Here is a 20045-nt window from a genome sequence, read left to right as displayed (position 1 = left end):
GAAGGCACAGAGTCGACTGTACTTCCTTAGAAGGTTGGCGTCATTCAATGTCTGTAGTGAGATGCTGAAGATGTTCTATAGGTCAGTTGTGGAGAGCGCCCTCTTCTTTGTGGTGGCATGTTGGGGAGGAAGCATTAAGAAGAGGGACGCCTCACGTCTTAATAAGCTGGTAAGGAAGGCGGGCTCTGTCGTGGGCAAAGTACTGGAGAGTTTAACATCGGTAGCTGAGCGAAGGGTGCTGAGTAGGCTAAGGTCAATTATGGAAAACCCTGAACATCCTCTACATAGCACCATCCAGAGACAGAGAAGCAGTTTCAGCGACAGGTTACTATCGATGCAATGCTCCTCAGACAGGATGAAGAGGTCAATACTCCCCAATGCCATTAGGCTTTACAATTCAACCACCAGGACTTAAGAACTTTTTTTTTTAAAGCTATTATTAATGCTTTTTGAGTTAGTGATTTAGATGCATATCATATTTTTACTGAGTTAAGTATTGTATGTAATTAGTTTTTGCTACAACAAGTGTATGGGACATGGAAAAAAGGTTGAATTTCCCCATGGGGATGAATAAAGTATCTATCTATCTATCTATCTATCTAATCAGAGAAGAAGAATTTCAGAGTGTGAACTTTGATAGTAAATGAACCTTTGAACATTCAGAGATGCACAGGATCCATGGGGAGTTGTACACACAGTATGTATACAACATATAAATGACTGAGACAAAATTGTAGATAGGTGAGTTGAAAACTTTGCAGAAAACACAAATATTGGTTGAATTGAATTGTGGGTAGTGAAGTAAGCTGTCAAAGAATAGAGTAGGACACAGATCATTTGGAGATCTGAGCAGACAAATGGCAAATAGAGTTTCATCTGAACAAGTGAGGTGTTGCACTTGGGAAGGTCAAGTGCAAGTGGAAAGGATATAGTTATTGGCATTGATGTACCGAGGAATCCTGGGTCCAAGTCCAATCTTCCTGATAGTGGCAATGCAAATAGATTGTGTGGCAAAGAAAGCTGTGTTTCAAATGCCTGCCTTCATCACTAGGGGCATACAGTACAGGAGTCAGGAAGTCATGATACAGCTCTATAAAACTTACTAAGATCTGTACTTGATTCTGGCTGTGTGGCTAAGAGTGGGTGGAGGAAATTTGTCCTTGCAAAATTATAATTTGCTTAGATTCTTTCTCTTAAAACAGCTCATTTCAGCAGTTGGTCAGATTTACTGCTGGAAGCTCTTCAAACTTTATTTCATATTCAAAGTATTGGTCTACATGTCTTCTGCTTATGGATCTCTGCGCATAGAGGTGTTGAGGGGAATGAGCGGGTTGATTGTTTGGCCAAAAAAGCTGTTAAGAGTTCATCTGTGGATACAGACCTTCCACTGAACAAATCAGAATCTCAGGGGTTGGTGGGGTTATGAATTAGAGGATTATGGCAAGACATGGGATAATGGGCATAAGTTATGATTACAAAATACACAAAACTGTTGGATTGACGGGAGAAGGGGGTAAAACAAGAAGGGAAGGAATTATATTGACTTGACTCAGAATTGGGCATACTATGATTAATTCCTCCTTGTATCCTGCTGGAAAACATCACTCTGGGATGTGTAGGTTTTATCATTATGAAAGAGTAGAACATTCTTTTACAATGTGAAGATTGAAAGAAAGCAAATGCAGGCTGCACGACTAGCTTTGGGGGTTGAAATTTTTTTAATTTTTCTAAACTTTACTAAGTAATGGAATTGAATTGAATTTAATTCACAATATTGTCTTTCATTATTTACAAACAATAGGGCCCTTTGGGGTAATTTAGTTTTCATTTGATAAACAACTAGTAGGGGTTTTATTTCCCAACTCTCTACAACACACTCCAGTCCAGTCGGTGGTGGGAATGCACCTTTAAGTTGGACTGCCTACTGCCATTAAGAGGAGGAGGAGGACGACGAGGAGGACGAAGGAGGAGGAGGATGAGGAGGAGGAGGATGGAGGAGGAAGAGGACGAGGACGGAGGAGGACAAGGATGAGGAGGATGAGGAGGATGAGGAGGTGCTGGTGGTAGTCTGTAAAACTTTGTCTCAGCAATACTTGGAATTTGATGTGCTATTCTGCCTGTCCCATTACAGGAAGGATACGGTGTCTTTGGAGAGGATGTGGAAGAGGTGTACCAGGATGCTGCCTGGATTAGAAGGTTTGAGCTACAAGGAGAAGAGAGCGATATGCCAAGGACGCGGCCTAGAAGACTAGCGTGCCGGATTTTCGTGGCTCTGGAGGCGGGCGGACTCGAAGTTGGTTCTGCCGCCTGTGCATCGTGGGAGATGGAAGATCGAAAGCAGTGAGCTGGCTGCTGGCTGTGTGTGACCAGAGACCCGAGTCCTTTGGGCACAGAGCTCAGAAAAAAGTGATGCAACAGACTTTTAACACCATAAATCGGCGAGTTGTTTTGTAATATCTCCTCTCTCACTGTGAAACAGGGACAAAGCTCTTTTTTCCCTATTAGGGAGAGAGAGAGCCTGTGGTATGTCGAATACCAGGTGAACGAGTAGTCTTTGGGGTACTGCCAGTCTGTGTCTTTATTGACACTTTGCTACACGCTTGAGTGCCCGGTGGGGTTGCCGATGCTGTTTTGCTGGTGGGGGAGGGGGGATGGTCGTAGATTTGCTGCTAATTGCGCGTGGAAGGGGGGAGCTGGGGGGGTAGAGTTTGGGGTTCTGACATTTAACTGTCATTCGTTTTTTGGGGCACTCCTCTGTTTTTTGTGGATGTTTGCGAAGAAAATGAATTTCATGATGTATATTGTACACATTTCTTTGACATTAAATGTACCTATTGCCGGGATTAGAAGGTATGAACTATAACGAGAGGTTAGACAAACTTGGATTGCTTTCTTTGGAGTTTCATAGGCTGGAGGGACGCCTGACAGAGGTTTAAAAAGTTATGAGAGGCATAGATAAGGAAGGCAGTCGGATTCTTGTCCTCTCAGTAGAAACGTCAAATAGTGAGAGGAAAAAATTAAAGGGATATGCGGGACATTTTTTTTTAAACGGAGAGCAGCATGTGACAGAAAATGCTGTTTGGTAGAGTGTTGCAAGCAGTTATGACAGTGGCATCCAAGAGACTTTCAGACAGACATATGAATGTGCAGGAATGAAGGGATGTGGATCATGTACAGCTGGAAGGGATTAGCTTAATTCAGCATAGACACAGAGTAAAAAACTCATTCCTAGTCTGTACTATTCCATGTTTTCAAAAGCATTGATGTACAGAGCAATCTTATGGTGCAAGTTCACAGCACCCTGCAAGTGGCAACACAGGTAAATAGGGTGATAAAGGTGGCTTACAGCACCGTTGCCTTCACCTGTTGGGACGTCGAGCAGAAAAGCCGGGAAGTCATGTTGCAGCAGCACAAAACTTTAGTCAGGCCAATGTTGGAATATTCTGTTTGCCCCATTACAGAAGGTATGTGGGGGCAGTGGAGGAGAGAGGGCAGAAATGGTTTAGCAGAATGTTGTCTCAGAGTCTCAACTGCAGCACAAAGTTGGACAAAGAGATTGTTTTTTCTGGAGTGTTGGAGGCCGACGGGAATCCTGATTGAAGTGCAGTATTTTAAATATGATAGGCATACATAGGCTAGCTAGTCAGAGCTTTCTCCTCCCAGGTGGAAATCTCAAGTACTAGAGGACATGGGATTAGGGTGAAGGAGGAAATTGTCTGGAATGTGTCACAAGGTAACTGAGAGGAGTGGGTACAAACAAAATATCTAAAATATATTCAGACAGGAAAAAGAACAAGCAGGGAATGGGGGATATGAATCACAGGCAATTACATGGGATTAGTTGTATTAGGCATTTTGGTTGCCACTGATATTGTTGGCCAAGGAGCCTGTTCTGTACTGTGCTGTTATCTGATGGAAACCTCTGTACCTACCCTGTGAAGCCAGTTGGGACATTAGTTGAACAGACAAGTTCAATCATTGTTTTATAAACTGCAAGGGAAAAAGTAACTAAACTATCTGATTTTTCATGCTGTGATAACTCTCACAGTTATTAATCTGGAAAGCCTACCAAACCTTTGGACAGACTACACTGTGAGTATATCTTGTTTTAGATAACGAGAACAAAGCTCTACACAACATTCTCAGTACAGCCTCACCCAAAACATCGACTGTACTTTTTCCCATAGATGCTGCCTGGCCTGCTGAGTTCCTCCAGCACTTTGTGTGTGTTGCTCGGATTTCCAGTATCTGCAGATTTTCTCTTGCTTGTGATTTGGTCCTCTTACCTCAGAGTCTTGTTTCACTGCCAAATATTCTCAATTTCCAGGGACCATGGCCCAACCTGATCAATCTTTCCTCAGAAGACAAGCCCTTCATCCCAACAATCAACCAAATTTACTGAGCTCCCTCCTCAGCGAGTGTCTCTATTCAGCCTGTAGACAGACTGTACACCAATCCTTCCTGGACATACCAAACAAATTCCACCTCATCTTATCCTCTTGCATGCAGCAGGTGTCAATCAACGTTAAGCAAATTAAAGTTCCATGACAACAACCCCATTATATTTGCATCTTTTAAAAATCTGCCTCCCGATCTGTTCCCAGTGTCTTTGTTGCTTTTGGAGGGTCTATAGAATGCTCCAAATAGAGGGATTGCTCCCTTCCTGTTTCAAACCTCCCCCCCACTGACTCAGTAGACAATCCCTCCATGACACCCTCCCTCTCTGCAGCTGTGATACTCTCCCTAACTAGCAATGCCACTCCCCCACCTCGTTTACCACCCCCCCCCACCCCTTTTGAAATATCTAAACACTGGAACATCCAGCAACCATTCTTGCCCTCGTGACAGCCAAGTCTCTATCTCTGTCATGGCCACACCATTGTAGTTCCATGTACTGACCCATGCTCGAAGCTCATCAGCCTTGTTATTTCTTCAGCGGTTTGAACGGGACACGACTGTGCAAGCACGTGGACATCAGCCAGTGAGAATGGCGAGAAGTGTTTAAAGAGAAGACAGATTAATAGAGCGGGCATCAGAGTAGAGAGAGACAGAGTAGGAAGGCTTTGGCTCAACGGGGTTTGGGTGATAAAGGGCAGAGGCGAGGTAGGTTATCTGTAGAGTACAGACAGGAAGTATGTGTGTGAGGCCGGTTTTCGGTGTTTGGTGTCTGATGTGGGAGGTCCTGGAAACTCCCAGACTCCCGGACGGCTACATCTGCACCAGGTACATTGAGCTGCACTTCCTTAGGGACCGCGTTAGGGAACTGGAGATGCAGCTCGATGACCTTCATCTGGTCAGGGAGAGCGAGGAGGTGATAGAGAGGACCTATAGGCAGGTAGTCACTCCGGGGCCTGGGGAGACAGATAAGTGGGTAACAGTCAGGAGAGAGAAGGGCAAGAAGTAAATGCTAGAGAGTACCCCCGTGGCTGTACCCCTTAAGAATAAGTACTCCTGTTTGAGTACTGTTGGGGGAGACGGCCTACATGGTGGAAGCGACAGTGGCCGTGCCTCAGGCACAGAGTCTGGCCCTGTGGCTCAGAAGGGTAGGGAAAGGAAGAGGATGGCAGCAGTGATAGTGGACTCTATAGTTCGGGGGTCAGACAGACGATTCTCTGGATGCAGGAAAGATATGCGGATTCTAGTTTGCCTCCCAGGTGCCAGGATCCCAAATGTTTCTGATCATGTCCATGATATCCTGAAGTTGGAATGAGAACATCCAGAGGTCGTAGTACACATTGGTACCAACGACATAGGTAGGAAAAGGGAGGTGGTCCTGAAAACAGACTTCAGGGAGGTTTGCTAAGGCTACTGGGGAGAGTTTAAACTAGAATTGCTGGGGGTGGGAACCGAACTGAAGTGACGGAGGAAAGGGAAGTTGGCTGACAAATACAGAAAGCTTGGAGTCAGTGTGAAAGGGAGGATAGGCAGGTAATAGAGAAGGGACGCACTCAGACTGATGGTTTGAGATAGTTGAATGTTCCTCTTACAGGATGTGGAAAGACAGGGAGTCCTGCAGTGTCCCTGACTACTACAACTATGAGAAATGCATCCAGCTGTTGATTCTAACACTCCGTGTTAAGGAGTTGGAGCTGCAACTGAATGAACTCTGGATCATTTGGGAGACTGAGGGGGTGATAGATAGGATAATTAGAGAGGTAGTTACAACCAAGGTGTAGGGCACAGGGTGATAGTCAAGAAGGGGAAAGGGGTTAAACAGCCTGTATAACTGTCCTCCTAGGGGACTCCATTTTGCAGCGCATGGAGTGAGACGCGTTTTACAGCGGCTCCACTTTTTTATATGTTGTTCATCCCACTGACAGATTCCTTTCAAGTCTGATGATTTATTACTTTTGTTGAAGGACTCATGATTTAATTACGATGGGCAGAAGTCGATCTGGTATTGAATTGAGAAGCGGCAAGACTTTTCCCGAAACGGAACAAACTGAGAAAATAAAGAAACTGGAGGAACCTGTTACTTTAGTAGGAATACTCTCTTCAATACAAGATATGAAGTTTGAATTTGGATCACTCAATACTAAGATTAATAAGCTGATGGATAACAACTGGAAGCTTGAAAAATCTATTTTTAATGTCCAAGAATCTTTGAAGAATTTGGACTTTCAATTTCAGACGCTCAAGCAGACTACACATCGAATCAAGAACGAACACGAATGACTCAGGCAGACTATTAAAGATCAAGAAGTGAAGATGTCTTCGATGGAAAAGAAAATTAATGAAATTACCTCGGAACCATCCAAAATGAAGAGAAAAATGATTGATTTAGACAGTAGAGCTCGTCGGAGGAATTTGCGTATACTGGGTCTGCCTGAAAATACTGAAGCTGGTGACCTGTTAAAGTTCTTCTCAGATATGCTGTACTCACTGTTTAGTGAGACCCTTGAAGCAAGCCCTTTACTCGATAGACTACACAGAATTCCAGGATTTCGATGTTCATCTGAATTACACCCTTGGCCAATCGTGCTTTGTTTGCGTTATTATACAGCCAAAGAAGCCATACTTCGAGAGGCCAGAAGAAAGCGAAAGTTCATCTTTACATCAACAGAAATTCGTATAGTTGAAGATTTTCCCCCTGAGATTTTTGCCGAAAGAAGGAAATACCGAGAAGTCATGAACGAAATGTATAAGAAAAATCTCCATCCATCCCTTCGGTACCCAGCGTGGCTGATAATCTTTCCTGCTGATTCTCAGCCACAGAGGATCTACTCCCCTGATGAGGGCTGGCAGTGTATTAAAAATCTCAAAGCTAAGCCGAATGTAACCTGAATAGGTAACTCTGATGTATGAGATGTTTATAGATGCTCTGAGCAAAGTCTATTCTACTCTTTTTGAAAGTCCATATGGGACTTGGCTGATTTAATTTTTTTCTTTATTTGTTAATAATTAGTATATATTCATAATTGCTTTGTAGGGGACTTTTACAGTATTATATTATTGAGGTCCGTATAGGACCTGGCTTGAATTATTTTTTCTATTCTTTTGTTTGTCTCAATATTAGTATAGTTTTAGGTTTGATATATATATATATATATTCATCTAATTTTCTGTATGACTTGTAAGTTTTTTTGAAAGAAAGAACTTTAGTTTTAATTTTATTTGCTTGGATTCACTTTTCTCTGAATACGTGATTAATATACTTCAGATGAATTTAAGATGGCCATCGCCAGTTACGTTTTTATTATTCTTAGACATAACATTGCAATATTTGAAATTTGTTTGTCTTTTTTATTATGGCTAAATTGTGGGGGGATGAGTATTTCAATTTTAATATGCATAGCTGCAAAATGGAGGATAGGGTCAAGGGTTATTAGTTAGCATGCGATCAGCCTATTGGTTGCTGTTTTTTGGGCTTTGCAGGTGGGGGGGCCTATTAGAATAGGTTTCCTTTCTCGATTGGGTGTTTTTTTTGATGGACATTTTCTCTCAAACATCTCACTCCTGCTAGTCATAGCTGTTCCTTTTGGTTCAATGTGTGCCTGTGCATTAGTTTTCTTTATAAAATATCGAATTAAATATTAAACATGGATGTTAATAAAATTAATATAATCTCTCAGAATCTGAATGGTGTGGATCATCCTATTAAGCGTAAAAAGATTTTTAAGAAATTAAAAACACAATGCAGATAGTATTTTAGCGCAAGAAAATCATGTACGGAGACAAGATGAAGACCATTTTTTTAAATTTTGGAAAGGCCCTTTATATCATTCTTCGTTGACTAGTAAAGTTAGAGGGGTATCTATTTTTGTTAACTCTAAAATCCCTTTTGCACATTTTAATACTATTACTGATTTGATTGGAAGATATTTAATTGTCACTGGTTTATTATGTGATCAAATGGTAGCTTTGGTGTGTGTATACGCACCTAATTTAGACAGTCCTGAATTTTTTAAGAAGCTTTTTTCTGAGCTACCAAATCTGAATGAATATAAGCTGATTATGAGTGGTGACCTTAATTGCTGTCTGAATCTGGCGATCGACAGTCCATCAACCAATCCGTCCCTTCCCAATAAAGCGGCAGCTTATATTAATTTTTTTCTACTAGAATATGGCCTGGTAGCTATCTGGAGATATAAACACCCTAATGACAAATATTTTTCATTTTTTTCACACATTCATCTAAATATTCTAGAATTGATTACTTTTTTTTAGATACACGTTTGCTACATTCTGTTGTTGAGTGTGTGTATGACATAATTGCGTCGTCAGATCACGCGCCTCTGAAATTAACCCTGAAACTCTCTGATAGTTTTTTGAAAATGTCACAGTGGAGATTGAACTCCATATTGTTACAGGACCCAGCCTTTGTTAGTTTTATTAAGGAGCAAATTTCTAAATTTTTTGAATTTAATACAGCTGAAGGAATGTCAAACTTGGTTATATGGGATATGATGAAATATTTCCTTAGGGGACAGATAATTTCATATTCAGCAGCTTTAAGAAAGAAAACTAAAGGGGAACTGTCAGTGCTTACTAATAAAATTAGAGAGATAGATAAAACGTATTCAGTAAAACCTACTGAAGATCTATATAAGGAAAGGGTTGAACTTCAAACACAATATGATTTGCTTCTGACCTTCCCTATTGAACAGCAAATTTTTAAAATTAAAAGTTTATTTTATATACATGGAGAGAAGTCAGGTAAACTTTTGGCTGGTCAGTTAAAAGCAGCCATGGCTAGAAGACAGATTTTGAAAATACGCAGACCAGACAGAACTGAAACATTAGATCCTTATAAAATTAATAAGATATTTATGGATTTTTACTCCAATCTTTATAAATCTGAATTCTCTGATAGTACTTTTATTATGAATAGATTTTTGCAAAAATTAAATGTACATAAAATTTCAACTCGAGGTATTAATATATTAGATGCACCTATTAAACAGGAGGAAATAGTTAAAGCTATATCCTCTATGCAATTAGGGAAAGCTCCGGGACCAGATGGGTATACAATGGAATTTTATAAGACTTTCAATGAAATGCTTATACCACATCTTTGTCAAACTTTTACTGATTCTATATCCTCTAGGAATCTTCCAAAAACTTTTTATGAGGCATTAATTTCATTGATTCCTAAAAAAGGAAAAGATTTATTGGAACATGCATCCTATAGATCTATCTTTTTACTGAATGTAGATTTTAAAATCCTCTCTAAGATTTTAGCTGATAGAATATTCTGCCTACTGTTATCTCAAATGACCAAACTGGATTTATTAAAAATAGGTACTCACATTTTAATATTTGAAGACTGTTAAATATCATTTATTCCCCCTCAGTTAAAGAATCTGAATGTATTGTGTCTCTGGATGCAGAGAAAGCTTTTGACGGGGTGGAGTGGCCTTATCTGTCTCAGGTTTTGAAGAAGTTTAATTTTGGTCCGGGATTTATTTCCTGGATCAAACTGATTTAACAAGCCCCGGTGGCTGCGGTTATAACTAATAATTAAAAGTCTCCTTACTTTAGATTATATAGAGGAACCCGTCAGGGTTGTCCTCTCAGTCCTTTATTATTTAATTTGGTTTTAGAACCACTTGCTATTGCTCTTAGGGATTCTAATTCTGTGCAGGGTATTAAGAGAGGGGATAAATTACATAAGGTTTCATTATATGTGGATGATTTATTAGTTTACATTTCAGACCCTAGGAAATCTATTCCCTTTATGTTATCTATATTTACAGAATTTAGTATTTTCTCTGGATATAAACTAAACTTACATAAAAGTGAATTATTTCCTATTAATAATTACTCTGATTATTATGATCAAATGCTTTTTAATATTGCTAAAGACTATTTTACTTAACTTGGTATTAAAATTACTAAAGATTTTAAAGACCTATATAAGTATAATTTTTCTCCTCTAATTGAATATACACAACAAATGCTCTCTAAATGGTCGTCTATGTCGATGTCATTAATTGGTCGAATAAATGCTATAAAAGTTGTTATTTTACCAAAATTTTTATATAGATTTCAAGCGGTTCCATCTTTTGTTCCGAAAATGTTTTCTTATAGAATAGATTCCATGATCCTGTCATTCATTTGGAATAATAAAAGCTCCAGAGTGAATAAATCTTTATTGCAAAAATCAAAAAAAGATGGCGGACTGGTGCTACCAAACTTTAGATTTTATTATTGGGCAATTAATATTCATTATATCACCTTCTGGATTCACGGTATAGATAACCAGGACTGCCCTTCATGGTTACATTTGGAGGAGAATTCGGTAAGGGGGATTTCTTTAGCTTCTTTACTAGGAGCTCCTCTTCCTTTTTCGTTCTCCAGGATAGGTAGACAAGGTCTTGGTCCTATTGTTAAACATACTTTAAAAATTTGTTTTCAGTTTCGTAGGTTTTTTGAATTAAATAACTTTGTACTCTCTAGTAATATCCATTTTAATTTTTTCTTTAAACCATCAACTCTGGATAAGGTCTTTTTAATATGGAAAACCAAGAGAATAAAAACTTTTTTAGATTCGTTTTCAGAGGATTGTTTAATGTCTTTTTCACAGTTAGTGGATAAATATAATATACTGTATCTAGTGCACATTTTTTTAGATACTTGCAAGTTAGGAATTTTTTATCTAATTTTCTACTGAATTATCCATTTGTTCAATTACCAAATATGATACATGAGGAAATCTGCAGATGCTGGAAATTCAAACAACACACACAAAATGCTGGTGGAACACAGCAGGCCAGGCAGCATCCTTATAGATCCTTATAGGGGATCCTTATAGATGCTGTCTGGCCTGCTGTGTTCCACCAACATTTTGAAATATGATACATGCTATTTTTCAGCTCAAACTGCTTCAAAAACGGTTGACAGCCATTATATATAAACCATTAATGAATGCTCATACGATGCCTAATGATAAGGTTAAATGTGCTTGGGAAATGGAACTTCAGCACTCACTTTCAGATGATCAACGGGGTAAAATTTATTATCTAGTTAATAATTCATCTATTTGCGCACATCACTCCCTAATTCAGTTTAAGATAGTACACAGAGCGCATATGTCCAAAGATAAACTAGCGAATATTTTTTCTAACGTAAGCCCCACCTGTGACAGATGCAATGCCAAGGTGGCTACTCTAACTCATATGTTTTGGTCCTGTGCAAAGTTAAACAATTTTTGGAGGTATGGTTTTAGAACTTTATCAAAAGTTATAGGTGTGGACTTACAACCTAACTCACTTACAGCAATTTTTGGGATTATTCCAAAGGAAACAGGAAGTGTTCCCGTTTCCTCTCAACACGTGACAGCCTTTTCAACCTTACTGGCTAGGAGAGCTATCTTGTTATACTGGAAAGATTCTAATCCACCTACTGTTTTTCATTGGCTCTCCTCCATTATGTCCTGCTTAAGTTTGGAGAAAATTAGAAGCCGGACGTTTGACACATCTTTTAATTTTGAACAAGTCTGGTGACCTTTTATTCAATATTTTCATTCGATTTAATTTTTTTCCTCTCTTTTTTATTTTTTTTGGTAAACATTTTTTTTGTTTTTTGTTTGTTTTGTTTTTGTCCCTCGTCATTCATAAAGGTTCAGAACTGAATAGAAGGATGTTTTCTTTTTTTAAAAAATTTTATCCTCAAATGGACTGCCCAGTCTCTTTTTTCTTTGTTTTGGGTTAGGTTACTGTTTTTTTCCGTTATCAAAAATTTCTAATTTTTTTTCCCCTATGATCTGTCAGGAGGAGTTCTAGTTTCTATGACTTTGATAGTATATATCCCTTTCGTTGTTTGTACACTTTTTGCAGCATGTGTTTCTTATAACTTCTCCTCTGATTTGTATCCTTTTTTTGTTTAAAACCAATAAAACAGATTGAAATTTTTTTTTAAAAAAGTACCCCTGTGGCCATCCACCACAACACCAGGTACTTTGGTTACTGTGCCAAGTGGTGACCTAGCAAAAGAGAAGGTGGGGGGGGGGGGCAGTAGAAGAGGCAACTTGTGGTGATAGGGGATAATTTACTGAGGAGAACGGAAAAGAGGTTCTGTGGATGAAAACAAGATTCCTGGATGGTATGTTGTGTCCCGGGTGACAAGCTCCAGGACATCTTGGATCGAGTCCTCAGCTTTCCAAAGTGGAAAGGTCAACAGCCAGAGGTTGTGGTCTATGTCGGTACCAATGACATAGGCAGGAAGAGTGATGCTTTTCTCAGGAAGTTAGGTGCCAAGTTAAAGGGCAGGACTTCCTGGGTTCTGACTGCAGGATTGTTACGCATGCCATACACTATTGAGAACAAAAATATGAAGATTACACCCTTTAACTCATGGCTAAGGAGTTGGTGCAGGAGGGAGGACACAAGATATTTGGATCGTTAGGCTCTCTTTTAGGGAAGGTGGGACCTGCACAAAAGAGACAGATTGTATTGGAGATGGAAGAGGTCTACCATCCTCGCAGGAAGGTTTGCTCATGCTTCACACGGTGGTGGGGTGAGGGTGTGGGGCGAACAGGGGAGGAGCGGGCAGGGTGGTTTAAATTGGAGTTGTAGTGGATGTTGTCTACAATGACCTTAGTAAGGTGTTTGACAAGGTCCTACATGGGAGGTTAGTCAAGACCGTTCAGTCATTCAGTGTTCAAGATGAGGTAGTAAATTGGAATAGACATTGGCTCTGTAGGGGAAACCAGTGTTGCCTCTTTGACTGGAGGACTGTGCCTAGTGGAGTGCCACAGGGATCGGTGCTGGGTACGTTGTTGTTTGTCATCTCTCTCAATGATCTAGATGATAATGTGGTTAACTGGATCAGCAAATTTACAGATGACACCAAAACTGGGGGTGTAGTGGACAATGAGGAAGACTATCATGGCTTGCAGCGGGATCTGGACCAGCTGAAAAATGAAATGAAATATGGCAGGTGGTATTTAATACAGGCAGGTGCAAAGTGTTGATCTTCATAGGACCAATCAAGATAGGTCTCACACAGTAAACGACAGGAACCTGAAGATTGTGGTAGAACAATGGAATCTGGGAACACAGGTCCAGAATTTGTTGAAAGCAGTGTCATGGGTCAACTAAGAAAATTTTTGGCACATTGGCCTTTATAAATCAAAATATTGACTACAGGAGATGGATTGCTGTGTTGAAGTTGTATAATTTGGAGTATTGTGTACAGTTTTAGTCACCCACCTACAGGAAAAATGTAAATAAGTTTGAGAGAATGCAGAAAAAATTTACAAGAATGTTGCCAGGTCTGTAGGATCTGAGTTACAAGGACAGATTGAATAGGTTAGGACTTTATGCCTTGGAATGCAGAAGACTTGAGAGGAGATTTGACAGAGAGATTCAATATTATGAGGCATATAGAGAGGGTAAATGCAAGCAGTCTTTCTCCATTGAGGTTGTGTGAGACTACAATCAGAGTTCATGGGTTAAGGGTGAAAGGTGAAAAGTTTAATGGTCTCATGAGGGGAAACTTCTTCACTCGGAGGTTCGTGAGAGTGTGGAACAAGCTGCCAACACAAGCAGAGCATGCAAGGTCAATTTCAATGTTTAAGACAAGTTTGGTTAGGGACTGTACATGGTTGGCAGGGGTGTGGAGGGCCATGGTCCCAGTGCAAGTCAATGGGGGTTGGCAATTTAAATGATCCAGCATGGACTACATGGGCCAAAGGGCCTGTTTCTGTGTTAGACTTTTCTATGACTCTGAGACTAAGGTTTGAGAAGAAACTGAAGAGTTGTGAACAAAGCCTGGTCCTTCATGCAAACCAGAATCTTCCACTGATTCTGTCTACACTTCCCACTGGGTAGGGAAAGCAGCTGATATAATCACAGACCCCACCCACCCTGGTCATTCTCTCTTTTACCCTCTCCTATTGAGCAGAAGATACAAAGCCCCGAGAGAACGAACCACCAGACTCGAGGGCAGTTTCTATGCCACGGTTATCAAACTCCTGAATAGACCTCTCACACACTACCATTTGAACACTTGTCCCCCCCAGTCTAACTCAATGTAGCCCTCACACATTATTGTGTCATTGTGTAATTACTTGCACTGTAATTTCTCTGCAACAACAGCACCATATTCCACATTGTTTTCTTTTTACTACCTCAATATATTGATGTTGAAATGATCTATCAGGATGGCATGCAAAACAAAAGCTTCCCACTATACCTTAGTACAAATGGCAATCATACTCACCGAGAACACGCAGTTCAACTGTAGATTGTTTGAAGTCAGTTCTGTCTTCAACTGAACATATATATTGCCCTTCATCATCTCGCCTTACGTTCTTTATTCTGAGGGAAATGTATCCTTCGGTAATTTCATCTTTAAACAGTTCTGTCCTTCCTCTGTAATCCTGGTGTTGAGCGAGGGGGTCATCTTGTCTATGTTCGTACACGTGGATGGGTGAGCTGAGACCTGATTTCAGCCACTGCACTGCCATGTTGCTGGCAGAGGTTGGTGGGATCAGCTCACATTCCAGTACAACATCTTCACCTGCAATGGCTACAAAAGGCTCATCGGGTGTAAGTAGAATAAAATCACCTGGAGAGAAATAATTGATAAGACAAGGAACCCATATTGAACATTGATGAGGAACGTGTTACCCAATATACAGTTCAACTACAACACAACCAGGACTGTGAACTCAAATGAAAAGAATCTCAATAAGTATTACGATTTTGATTACATACCATCAAACTGAAATGGGCAAGTTGGTTGCTGGTTTTTATATAAATTTACTACAGATTATAATAACAATGTTATTATATTAGTTCTGCCCCTGCTTCGACCCAACCCCCACAACCATCAAAATAGGTTTTGGCATCCCACAGAGCACCAGGGTGGAAAATAACATCCCACAGCTACTCCACCGCAACCCACCCAACAGGCATGAAGAAAGGGGTGGTTTGGGTCTGAGGGTGGGTAATGGTGTGGGTGGAACTCAGCACGGAAATCTCTATGTGAAATCCAGCCAGGCCAAAGCTGGACAGAAAAGCCCAAATTACAAACAAGAAAATTGATGAGAAAAGTTTATTGCATTCCAAGTGCTCAAAGTCCAACTTTTGAGGGTTGAAGTACCAACTTTATATTGACATTGTCCAGTCATCATTTTTTTTATATAAACTGCAAAAACTTGAGGCCCCATCACTACTCCCAATCAAACATCACTCCTGGTATCTTGAGGCTCCATCACTACTCCCAATCAAACATCACTCCTGGTATCTTGAGGCTCCATCACTACTCCCAATCAAACATCACTCCTGGTATCTTGAGGCTCCATCACTACTCCCAATCAAACATCACTCCTGGTATCTTGAGGCCCCATCACTACTCCCAATCAAACATCACTCCTGGTATCTTGAGGCTCCATCACTACTCCCAATCAAACATCACTCCTGGGATCTTGAGGCTCCATCACTACTCCCAATCAAACATCACTCCTGGTATCTTGAGGCTCCATCACTACTCTCAATCAAACATCACTCCTGGTATCTTGAGGCTCCATCACTACTCCCAATCAAACATCACTCCTGGGATCTTGTGGCTCCATCACTACTCCCAATCAAACATCACTCCTGGGATCTTGAGGCCCCATCACTACCCCCAATCGAACATGATGACACAGAGGTTGGAGGTGTTGTGGATAGTGTGGAGGGCTGTCAGAGGTTACAATGGGACATCCATAGGATGCAAAACTGGGCTGAGAAATGGCAGATGGGGTTCAAGCCAGATATGTTTGAGGTGGTTCATTTTGGTAGGTCAAATATGATAGCAGAATATAGTATTAATGGTAAGACTCTTGGCAGTTTGGAGGATCAGAGGGATCGGGGTCCGAGTCCATTGAACACTCAAAGCAGCTCGCAGGTTGTCTCCGTGTTAAGCAGGCATACAGTGTATTGACCTTCATCAATCGTTTGCAGGTTTCTCAGCCAGGGTTCCGCGAGAGATCATGATCATGATGTTAAAAAAATATATCGTTTTTGAACTTCGCGCAATGCGTGATGCTAGCGCTCACAGTGGTGGGCAGTGACCGAGGAGCCCCATTGGCAATCTCAGCCCAGTATGGCAGTGGGCAGTAGGACAGTGTTTATTTGGTTGAGTCCATTTTCAGTTTTTGACGTGAGATCTGGAGGCCGTTGATAATTGGTGAGAGCACGGAGAAGTGGACGGTAGGCGTGACCTCAACCGACTTCCCCTTACACACCACCAACTGACTTTTGGGAGTGAACAAACTACAGGCGAAGTAGAAAATTTGGAGGGAAATTTTCACTCTGAATTCGGCCCAGTGTGGCGATTTCTGAAGAGGATACTTGGCCTAGGCCTATGGTCATTTCTGATAAGGTTAATGAAGCAGAATTACAATCTTCTGAGTCATTTCACTGCGGTAGTGCAACAGTGGACAGACAAAAGTCTGTTTTTACAATGAGAGCTGCTCATCAATGGATTTTACATGGACTGGTGATCCACGTTGTCCTATTCAATTGAGCCCAGTGTTACGACTGTGCCGCAACTCTGAGGGGCCGAAGAGTACAAAGTAGCCCCCTCCTTTTTGAGAATCGCAAGATCGCTATTTATACGGGTCTGGGACCCAGGAAATGAGAGAGAGACATGCAGAATCCACAAGGGGTTTGGAATGTCCTGGCCCCTGAGCGATACAAAGCTACGGGGAATGGCCATTGTCTCTTGGAGACGGAATTGTGTATTGAGTACTGTACTATTCATTGAAGCCCTCAGGGAATGACCAAAGTGGGCTGGTTGAGGGATTGCATCATCCCAACCTGATTGACATCTGAGACCCCGTGAGTAAGGATAAAAGAAGGTCTGGGGAACAACCCCTTTAGACGCACCAGGAGAAACGCTAGAAATCCAGTGACAGCGTTTAATAGTGACAGCCGGTTGAGGGTCAACGTGTGTCCTTTCCCGTTGCCTGGGATTGGGGCCTTACCACGGAAGACGGCTTAGCTAAAGAAGAGATCACCACCAACGAAATTTCGCAGGATCGACATCATAAAAAGGAAAAGACTGGCAAGTTCTAAAAATGCGTCTCTCTTTCCAACCAAAGGCTGCAGCCTGCATGAACTAAGGTGACTTTTATATTTCCATCGGACAATACATTATCTCCTAGACAACGATAGAGCTATTTCTTATTGATTATTATTATACCCACGCTTTTAGATTTAGTATTGACGACGTATATTATCTGTATGTTTGCATTGATATTATTTTTGTGTATTTTTATCAATAAATACCGTTAAAAATAGTACCATCAGACTTCAACGGACCTCTCTATCTTTGCAGGTAAGTGACCCAGTTACGGGGTACGTAACACTAGTCTGTGGCAAACAACTTACAAATGCAGCAATGGCTCCAGCAACATTGAAAAGACACTTAACTACAAATCACAGCCATTTGACACATAATTGTGCTGATTATTTTAAACAGCTATTGGAATCTCTAAAAAAAGATTAAAGCTTTGAAAATAAAGTCACTGTCATTTAAAGCATTCAGGAAGCATGTTATTAAGTAATTTTAAAACCAGATCACTGGAGAATGTTTAAAGAACTGTGAGAAACCCTGGACAAAGAGCACACCAATCTCCTGCTACATACAGAAATCTGGTGGCTGAGCAGAGGAAGAGAGCACAACAGGGTGTCTGAGTGAAAGGTGAATTGCAGGTGTACTTTCTAGAAAATAGTAGGCCAGATTTTGCTGAATGCTTTGAAGATGAAGAATGGCTTCAGAAACTAGCTACTTAACAGACATATTTTCATCATATGAACCAGTTGAACAAGGCTCTGCAATGCCCTGGAGAAAATGTTCCGACTTCAAGTGACAAGTTTCTTGGATTTAAAAGGAAACTGAATCCTTTGAAAAATCATATTGCAGAAAAAAAAACCTTGATATGTTTCCACTGCTGTTTGGGCTTGAGAGTGAGAACGGATATCAGAAAGTCTTGACTCTTATTGAAAACCACCTGGAAGAACTGCAGAACAAAATTGAACAGTCATTTCTCTCCATTTCAACACAAGAGTATGACTGGTTGAGGGAACCTTTCTCTGAATCTTCTGCTAAGCCTGAGAACCTGACTTTGAGAGAAAAGGATGAACTTTGTGAGCTGCACTCTGATCATGCACTCAAGATTAGATTTACTGACCTGACCCCGGACAAGTTCTGGATTTCTGAAGAAGAAGAGTATCTTCCCATTCATCGGAAAGCAATGAACATTTTGCTGCAGTTTTCAACCTCTTACACATGAGCAAGCTTCTTCTTGCTGAACAAGCAACAAGAGCAAGGACAAAAATCATCTCATTTCAGTTGAAGGTGAAATCCATGTGTGCTATCTTAGGTTTGACCCAGAGTTGAAAAAAATTTGTTTGCCTTATGAGTTTTTAAAAGTTATGGAAGGGAAAGAAAGATTAATTCCAAGAAAGGTAAACTAAGCTTAACTGTCTGTTTTCTTTTCAAGAAAGGTCAGTTAAAAATACATTCTCTATTCAAAAGAGCATTGACAATTATTTTTGAATTATTTTATCTACAACCTACTGATCACACTAAGGTACCGTGAGCTGTAGATATAATTTTTATGCAGGGGTTCCTGGAGACATAAAAAATATTTCACAGTTCCTCCTGGGAAAAAGTTTGAAAAAGGCTGCTCTAAATATCTACATGACAATTTCCCTCTGTGTCCGATTGCTTGGAGATATAAACCAGAATTAGGCAGATGCAAGTTCCTGACGACAAGTTACCAACACACTCTGGAATTTAGCAGAGATGGTTCCTCACACCACAGCGTATCCCCACAGTCCAATGGCCTATGTGAGTGGTTTCACCGCTCCTGAAAGGCTGCTCTGAGGGCTCCCTGACCTATGGGTGTTGGCAGGATCATCTCCCGTGGGTCCTCCTGGGGCTCAGAACAACTCCAAGGGGACCTGCAGTCATCCATGGCTGTTGGTATAAGGGGAGCCATTCCGAGTGCCAGATGATTACACTCCTGACACCACGACTGCCTTGTCGGCCATTCAAAGCGTTCCACCCTCCTCAGTAAATTCAATTCCTTTCCACCTATTCCTACCTCCCATCATGGTGAACAGCACTCTTGGGTTCCTGTTGACCTACATTCTGCCTCATTTGTGTTCGTCTACCATGATGCACATTAACATCCCCTTAGGCCCCTAACGATGGCCCGCTCCACGTTTTGGAATGGGGAGAAAAGACCATTATCACAGATAAGAGGGGTAAACCTGAATATATTTCAGCAGATCGCCTTAAACCGACCCACCAGGATTTGGAGGATTCTGCTACCATGCACCTGGTGTCACAACATGACCATGAGTGTGCTGTTCCTCCTCCCATGGAACACAGAACCTGAGCTGGGCGGCTCGTCCAAACTCCAGACAGGTTCACAATGATGGTTTTAGTGAACTATGGGGAGGGGGGTGTTGTAGGGTAATGTAATTAGTGGAAATATACATAATTAACAACCACCAACATTGAGTTGGATCTTCACTTTGAAAGGCCGGTCTGACTTAATTCCTGACTTGTTATTCACGGCCTGTTTAACATTCCTTTACAGA

General features: G+C 40.9%; 1 protein-coding gene across 1 annotated transcript in view; it reads right to left on the bottom strand.

Moving 5' to 3' along the window:
- The window catches only part of LOC140722239 (butyrophilin subfamily 3 member A2-like), a 61735-nt gene that overhangs the window by 32535 nt on the left and 9155 nt on the right, over positions 1-20045 (bottom strand). Inside the window, exon 3 of the mRNA XM_073037028.1 lies at positions 14665-15012. Coding sequence (XP_072893129.1) covers positions 14665-15012 — 348 coding nt within the window. The remainder of the gene's footprint in view (positions 1-14664; positions 15013-20045) is intronic.

This window comes from Hemitrygon akajei, chromosome 2 (assembly GCF_048418815.1).
Source record: "Hemitrygon akajei chromosome 2, sHemAka1.3, whole genome shotgun sequence".
Classification (NCBI taxonomy): Eukaryota; Metazoa; Chordata; class Chondrichthyes; order Myliobatiformes; family Dasyatidae; genus Hemitrygon; species Hemitrygon akajei.
This window is presented reverse-complemented; position numbering and strand designations above follow the sequence as displayed.